General features: G+C 39.8%; 1 protein-coding gene across 1 annotated transcript; it reads left to right on the top strand.

Annotated features, from left to right (window-relative positions):
- Window positions 1–659: 659 nt before the first annotated feature.
- On the top strand, window positions 660–7,807 carry senp1 (SUMO specific peptidase 1). The gene is made up of 18 exons (XM_068598661.1): window positions 660–1,251; window positions 1,472–1,530; window positions 1,640–1,830; window positions 1,920–1,995; window positions 2,106–2,298; window positions 2,438–2,573; window positions 2,659–2,777; window positions 3,360–3,643; window positions 3,762–3,825; window positions 4,133–4,171; window positions 4,266–4,350; window positions 4,457–4,597; window positions 5,293–5,421; window positions 5,637–5,840; window positions 5,925–6,004; window positions 6,137–6,221; window positions 6,894–6,989; window positions 7,073–7,807. The coding sequence occupies exons 1-18, from the start codon at window positions 1,121–1,123 to the stop codon at window positions 7,133–7,135; spliced, it is 2,175 nt and encodes a 724-aa protein (XP_068454762.1). The 5' UTR covers window positions 660–1,120; the 3' UTR covers window positions 7,136–7,807.
- The last annotated feature ends 33 nt before the right edge of the window (window positions 7,808–7,840 follow it).

The following is a 7,840-nucleotide window of genomic DNA, read 5'->3' as shown; positions in this document are numbered from 1 at the left end:
TGTGTGACTGCATGTTCAGGTTCCAGGTCCACAATTCCTCTAGTGCCTCAGGACCTTAGGGGTCATGAAGTGCTGCTTTGCCAGGTCATAGCCAGTGTTTATCCTGAACAGAGTATCCTCTTGGGTTGCATTTACGCTGTCTGTCAATTTAATTAATTCCAGCGAACGAGAAATACTTATAACTTGTTCGAATATGACTGAATGATTAAAACATCAGATAACACACTTTGTGTTTGGCATGAACGTAAGATGAACGTAAGATTATTTAATTTTTTTAATTATTTAATTTAATTTAATTTAATTCTAAAAAAAGGGGAAGAAATCGACTATTATCGACTATTCATCCACACGGAATGAATAGTCGATATATATATATATATATATATATATATATATATATATATATATATATATATATATATATATATATATATATATATATATATATATATATATATATATATATATATTGCAAACGCTAAATAATTGCGTGCGTGTGGTCTACATGTGTTCAGAAGCCAAAGCCGGCGTGTGTGACGTGATATTAAATGGTCTCCTCGGTCTTCAATCAACCAATAAGCGACGGGGACACTCGGATTCACGGAGTCCAGTCAGCCAATCACAGCGTGCGATGCTCAAGCGTCGTATTCAGCCATGTTGTGGTTTTGAATGAGGAAGAAGCGGGAGATAATATTCTTCAACGAGTTTATATGCATTTTAAAGTCACGTTAGATATATATAAATGAGTTGGGGTGTGACTCAAAATGATGACCGTTTTTTCCGAACGCGTTGGTTGCGACTTGTCGCGTTCCTGCTGGAATTTAAACATACTTCCCTAAATTAGCCGCGTCGTAGCAACATTAGCTAGCGAGCTAGTTAGCATAGTGTGCTAGCTAGGCAATTAGCTAACTAAGTCTCAACTGACTAGCGAACGGGGCGCTTGTTTCGTGGGATTTTGTAAAATGGTAATACTGAGGAGCGTTAGCTTTTGAAAGAGCCTCAGCTAACGCGCCTCAGTCGGATGAAGCTCTTTGGCTCCATGAGGTTTGACAGGTAGACTTAAAGCAGCTACAGCGATTCATCTTCAAACCAGCGGCGTTATTTATAAAACTTTTGAGCCATGTTGAATACAATCTACGAATGGGTAGAAACGAGCTTTGCCAATCTTCGCAATGGTGAGCCAGCTGTGGAAGGCTCTGAACGTCGGACCCCGGGAGATAGTCCGTTAAGGAGAAAAAGAGCAATTGAATGGTATGATCGGTAACAGCATTGTTCCCTTGTATCACCAGCAGTCAGTGTGTTTTAAAAAAGACCGACTCCTGTCTGCTTTGTAGTTATTTACGATTCAGTGTACCCTTTCTGTTGAACCGTTGGTCATTTCTTTTTGTTACGTGAAGAAATTTGTTTTTTTCATTTAGTCGAAATCAATTGTTTATTAACTGTATGGCGTCTGTCTGTTTTCTCCCTTAAGTTTGGAAGACGGGCAAAATATTGACCAAGATGGCGTAATCAGGAAGAAATCTCGAATGGGTAATTAATAACCAACTCTATGACATATTATGGTGTTTGTTTATGTAGCGATAAAAATAAGTCTGTATAATCCTACTTACAATTGTCTGTCTTTTTAAAATGTCTATAGGAGATCTTATTGACACAGTCAAGGTTGCAGCTGAAGGGGTTAAGAGCCACAGCTCTAGTGTGGCTACATGGATGAGAAACAATGTGAGCCCTACCTTGAGCAATATGCTGCCTGCCTTTCCCAGTCCTCCACCTGGAGAGCCACAGCCCTCAACATCATCATCAGCAGCAGCAGTCTGGGCTGGGATGCCGGTAAGAAATAAATATCTGAGGCCAGACTATATAGATGTCAAAACATATTTACCTTGATTTAAATATGTCATGTATATGTTTGGTTTCAGATTGTTGACAGGAACTGTCTGGATGAGACGTTTGTTGCTCCCTCGACAACATTAGAGTGGAAAACTTCTAAATCGGGTAAAATGGTCACTTCAATTGTTGTGCAAGCTTTTGCAGCACGGTACCTAAAATTTGAGCAAGCTCTTTAAAATAAGGTAATAATTCTACTGTTTGTTTGTCTACTCTAGAATGGTTGCGCCATGAGAAGAACATGATGGGATCAAAAGTCTGCCGCCGACAAGTGTGCATGAGTCCCACACATCGTGAAGTGCCAAAAATAAATGGGCATTCAGTTAACTTGCCACCCTCCATCACCCCAACATTGCACCCATCTCCACGGTTAGGCAGGCCCCTAAACCACCGACCATATGCAACACCAAGGTATTTGTTGTCTTTGTTTTTACCTCTTTCCCATTTTAAAAAGTTGCTTTTTGTTACTTGATGCGTCATTTATTATACTGTCTGAATGTTTGTCAATTGATGATGTTTTGATTACAACACTGTAATTTTGTGTTTGAAGTTTTAGTGGAGTGGCAGGCAGCTCTTGCACTAGTATGTATGAGAAGACATTTCCTATCAAAGTGGTGCAGAGCCCAACACACAGCACCTCATCTGCGCGCATGCACAATGCCAGGCCCCGCTGCACAGCACAGCAGGTCAGACACCAGAAAAAATGTAATTCATGTGAACTCCGTTTTTGCATTTCTCCATTTATTTCATGGTTTTCCTCTGTTTTTCCAGTCTGTTTGTGAAGAGGAGAAGGAGGTCTACAGGCAGCTTCTGACCATGGTCTCTGGTGGTCAGTCATCTATCCTTCACAACGGCAACTCACACGCCATTGTGAGGTCACACAGAGATTTGTACGTATTTATACAAATACAGTAGACATCAACAATGCTAAACCCTTAGTGAAATACGCAAAGGAATACAGAGTGTTCTGTTCAAATGCAGTCACATGCCAGTAGATGGCTTCAAAAGCACAAGATCAACAGTAGTGTTTTATCCAAAACTCTAGTTCCATCTGAAAGTTGTTAAAAGACACTCAATGGTATATTGATGGCCAAAGTGTAAAACCTCCACTCTGCAAAATGATCCAAGAAAGGTGTGCGGGACCTACTATCCGCACTTTTTTATTTTTTGTATACTTTTGTATTATGTATTGGGTATCCTTAACAAATAGCATTCTGCAAGAATAAAAAAGTGAATTTTTCAGATGTGAAGTTTTGCTCTTCGGCCATCAATATGTGCTTTGTAGTTGAAACTGCTCTGCAAGGCATACAACTATCTTTACTCCCTTTTGCTACATTTATATAGGCAGTGTATTAGAACAATAAATACATTTAAATAGTTCCATGTCTATCCTTTATCGCTTGGAATGTTCTGGACTTTTTTCTAGAGAAGTGCCTGCTCACATCTGCTTACCTCTGTCACTTTCTCATCAGTACCAGCTTCCTGACTACCAGCCGCAGACTGCTGCACATCCCTTCCCCTTCTAGATCAGCAGTAGAAGGGACTTCCGAGGGACCCAGCAGTACCCCCAGCCTCACAGGGATGTCCAGCCAGAGCTCCAGCAACCTGCCCAGCCCAGTGCGGAATTCCAATAGGCCAGGGATCCAGATGTGGTCTCTGGACACAGACCCCAGCTCCACCAAAGCAGCTGCTCTCACAGCAGCTCCCTCTCCATCTGCTCTTTTGGATAACTCTTCTCAGGACACACAATCATCAGGTAACATTTTTCATCCGCTTGTGTCTGCACTCAATGGAAATGTAGGCATCGTGAGTTGAATATTGGATTGCTTCTGTACTTGTTTTCTTGGTGGTAATCTCCTTGTCTTTTCTTGCAGCCCATGATGGTGACTCTGTAATTATTATAAATGAGAAAAAGTGTAAAAAACAAGATCGCTCAAGGTTAGTATTGTTTTTCACTCTGTGTTGCTTTTTTGTTTTGTAAGTTGTTGCTTCACAAGCTACATTTCACTGTAATTAATTAATTAATTGTAAATGCGCAATGTGTAACTTTATTTAGCATTTTACGAATGTCAAATGTAGATGTCTTAACATTTCATGTTAGGTGCTGTTACTTCACTTATAAATTTCAATTGAATTTGGATAAAACCAGACACACAATGTTAGGTTTGATACTTGGAGTAAAAACAGTCTCAACAATGCTAAGAATCAACTCAAGTTTATTTAACTGATTTCTCTTTTTCTATAGTGTGCCATGTTTCCAAGCAGAGTTATGGATCAAAGAATTGTAAGTACACTCCAATGTATTTGATTATGTAAATAATCCATTAATAACTGATATGTATGAACAGAGAAAAACGTGTACGTTTTTGTTACTGTAGGACGAGTATGTATGACTCTCGGGCGAGAGAAAGACGGAGACAGATTGATGAGCAGGAGGCCCTGGCTGCTCTGCTGCTGCGACAGGTGAGTGGGCACCACTGCAGCTCTCTTTCAGATTCAGTTTTATTGTATCCGTTGTATGTCGGCATCTTATCCCACTCATCTGTGTCATTTTGTTGCTGGTTTCCAGCGCCTGTCTAAAGAGTCGCAACGCAGCCCAGATGTGGAGGTCCATGTTCGAGTTCCTTTGGAGAAGGAGGTTCCTTTGACTCTTGTGATAGAAGAACTAAAGTCTTCAGAAGAGAAACCAGAATTCCCCGAACTCACAGAGGTGCGGTCATTGTGTCTTGATGTTTAATGTGTATAGAATTGATTGAGGCGACACAAGACTTGCTTTCCCATGTATTTCTGACTTTTTAAATTTCTTTCTGTTTAAAAAGTAGAAAAGCAGTTGAAAGTAAAGCGTGACAAAATGTCCCTGTTTTGCTGTGCATGTTGATTTATCGTAAATTCCTTCTTGTTGATACTAAGTGCTCTATGCTACTTAAAGCTTGGGTTGGTAATCCTGAAAAACTAGCAAGAGTATGTTAGATTTAGTAAATTATCCAACTGATAAACCCTGCCCATGGTTGCCAACTTTATTCTAATGACAGCAGCAGTAAAGTTGTTTAATCTAGAATGAATCTCGCCAAGTCACCCACACTGACAACCTGTCTCTTCAGGCCTCCCCCAAAGCCACCCGGAAAATTATCACTATGTAAATAATACTACGATGAATATTAACAAACTTAGCTTTTAAGTTCAGACCAGATGTGTTTTTAAAAAAACATGGTTTTACTTTTTTAGTCTCATTCTTTGGTTCAAAATTATTTAAATATTTGATTTAAGAACAAAACAAGCAATATATTTGACTTCTTCTGCCGGCTGTCAAGCGGTAATATATTTGGAACAAATTTATATCTAATAAATATAATGGATGAGTTATTATTTCTTGCTGCTTCACATTTACGCTGCCTTTCTCTGAAGGAAATGGAGGCTGAGGTGAACCGGGTGCTGAGAGGAAGTAACCATGAAGTTTTAAGTGAAGGTTTTGGTCTCAGCCTCACACGCAAAGACCTGCAGACCCTCAGCAACCTTAACTGGCTCAATGATGAGGTGGGTGTACATGATCCTCAAGGTCAGATCTATGTGTGAAGGATCAGCATTCATTTTATACAGTATTTACACATCCCTGTTTTGATATTGTATAATTCAGTGTTCAAAGAAATACTTGACCATGATTATTTTGTCCATGTAATAATCGTCACACAAATGAGTCTTACAGTTGTGCTTGTTCTGTTAATTAAAACTCTTCTTTCATAATCTCTAAGGTGATCAACTTTTACATGAATCTGCTGGTGGAGCGCAGCAAGGACCCCAACCTGCCATCAGCCAATACCTTCAACACTTTTTTCTACCCCAAGCTGCGCAGCAGTGGCTACTCTGCTGTCCGCCGCTGGACCAAAAAGATGGACATATTTTCTAAAGACATCCTACTGGTTCCTGTCCACCTGGGGGTGCACTGGTGCCTCTCCGTAAGTCTTCATGACCATAATTGCAAACCTGGAAAATCTTGGACTTTATGGTGCAGTTTTTTATTGTGCAACTCTTTCTCTTAGGTGGTGGATTTCCGCAAAAAGGCTATAATGTACTTTGATTCCATGGGAGGAAACAATGATGAAGCGTGTCAAATGTTGTTGTGAGTTTCAGTTTTATTTATTTATTTTTGTTTGTTGGGACATATGGGATATGTATTTGGAGAGGTAAATGTAACGCCTGCTAAATTATTTATTGAAACTATCAAAGTAATGATGCTCCCCCCTTCCTCCAGTGAATACCTGCAACAGGAAAGTAAAGACAAGAAAGGGGAAAAAATGGATACCTCGGACTGGACTCTGCACAGCAAAAAGCGCAACGTAAGTGTTTAACACATGAGGACAGAAAGCATGAAGTAGTCTGTTTTCATTGGTGTGCCATGCTGTGCCACCAATCTGCATGTATTTTCAGTTTTTGGATGGGTTTCTATCATCACCAGAAAGTTCCAGGTTATTGTTCTAAGAGTAAAATGTGTGCCTCCCTCATTCTCCAGGTTCATGCTGCACTGCTTAACCAATGGACTAGTTTTGATATCCACTGTTCTAGTTTTACAGCATACACAGAAGTAGAATACTTCGGCTGCTTGTAAAGCCATCAAAGTTTTGTAACCAAGTTCTTGGTCGCTCGTATTCTGTAAAGAGGGCAGCCTATAAATCATCTGACAATATTGTTTCACGGGCACATCGATGTCCCCGTGGAAATAGTCTTGGTTCTTAGTTGTATTTCAGCAGCAGCCACGTCAGAAACTACTATAGATTAATCCAGCTATTGGCTTTCAGTAACATTTCTCATGATGCTGAATGCTTATAAAGGAAAAAATCCACTCTAAATATGATATAATTTTTTCAAAGCAAAGTCCTCACAGTTAGTAAAGTAATTGTTTAATCATTGTTGTTATTGATATAACATCCTGTCAAACCTGTACAAATAATTGTAGTAATTTTGTATCATGGAATGTCCAAAAACATCTTTTACGTTTCTTTTGCTTTCAGGAAATCCCACAGCAGATGAATGGTAGCGACTGTGGAATGTTCACGTGCAAATATGCAGATTACATTACCAAAGACAAGCCCATCACATTCACACAGGTAAATCGTAAACAAAGATTAATCTGCTAACCATCATGATAGTGGCCTAAAAATGTCTTACATGACGTCTCTCTACTTCACAGAACCACATGCCCTACTTCAGAAGACGGATGGTTTGGGAGATTCTGAAGCACAAGCTGTTGTAAATGTGTGTCGTCGGCTCACTATGTTGGAAACACGAGTCGTAGCGATGGCTGAGCTCCGCTCAACAGCAGAAACTACTCGCAGTAGTCCTGATTTGGGAAAGACTTGCACACCAGCTCAACAGATCAGGAACCAGCTCAGCTACTCTGCGTCCTCTACCTTCAATCAAGCTCTCGGCTGATCTTGGCTGATGGGATGATGCTGGAGCACCAAGCACTGCCTCCTTGTCCTCTACTCCACTTGGGTGTTTTTTGAAACACCCGTGGAGCATCAGTTTAGCAGCTGAAACACTGCGTGTTTTGTATTGCCTAGCCAGAACTGTTTTTTAAATCGCACTTGTACTGACTTACAAACCATACTCGGAGCTGCAATGGTCTGTTTGATGCAGACATAGCAAGTTTACAAGTTGTTTTTGTCTTACAGGGAGATGAGCACATTATGGTGCTTCATTTTTATAACGACAGTAATACTACTTTTCAGTGTCGCTGTGTGTTTGATACTTTTGGAAAGTTAACTTTACCATGAGAACTCAAGTTTGAATGGCTTCTAGTCTTAAAAAATGTCATATTTGGGCACTGAACTCTTTTTTTATTGTTTCCCTCATAATATAAGCATTTCTCTGAAAACAACTATTTTTGTAATTTGTCTGATTAAAAAGCCCAAAACCTTTTCCAGCATTGCCTCAGAGTATGGTTTATAACGGAAAT

This window comes from Clinocottus analis, unplaced genomic scaffold (assembly GCF_023055335.1).
Source record: "Clinocottus analis isolate CAN_PGR_092001 unplaced genomic scaffold, fCliAna1.0.p SCAF_4, whole genome shotgun sequence".
Classification (NCBI taxonomy): Eukaryota; Metazoa; Chordata; class Actinopteri; order Perciformes; family Cottidae; genus Clinocottus; species Clinocottus analis.
Note: the sequence above shows the minus strand (reverse complement) of the source record. Positions and strands in the feature narration are given on the sequence as shown.

Coding starts and splice junctions, on each gene's coding strand:
- senp1 (XM_068598661.1), top strand. CDS start 1,121: ATGTTGAATACAATCTACGAATGGGTAGAAACGAGCTTTGCCAATCTT. Junction 1,531..1,639: donor CAGGAAGAAATCTCGAATGG/GTAATTAATAAC, acceptor AAATGTCTATAG/GAGATCTTATTGACACAGTC. Junction 4,351..4,456: donor CTGCTCTGCTGCTGCGACAG/GTGAGTGGGCAC, acceptor GCTGGTTTCCAG/CGCCTGTCTAAAGAGTCGCA.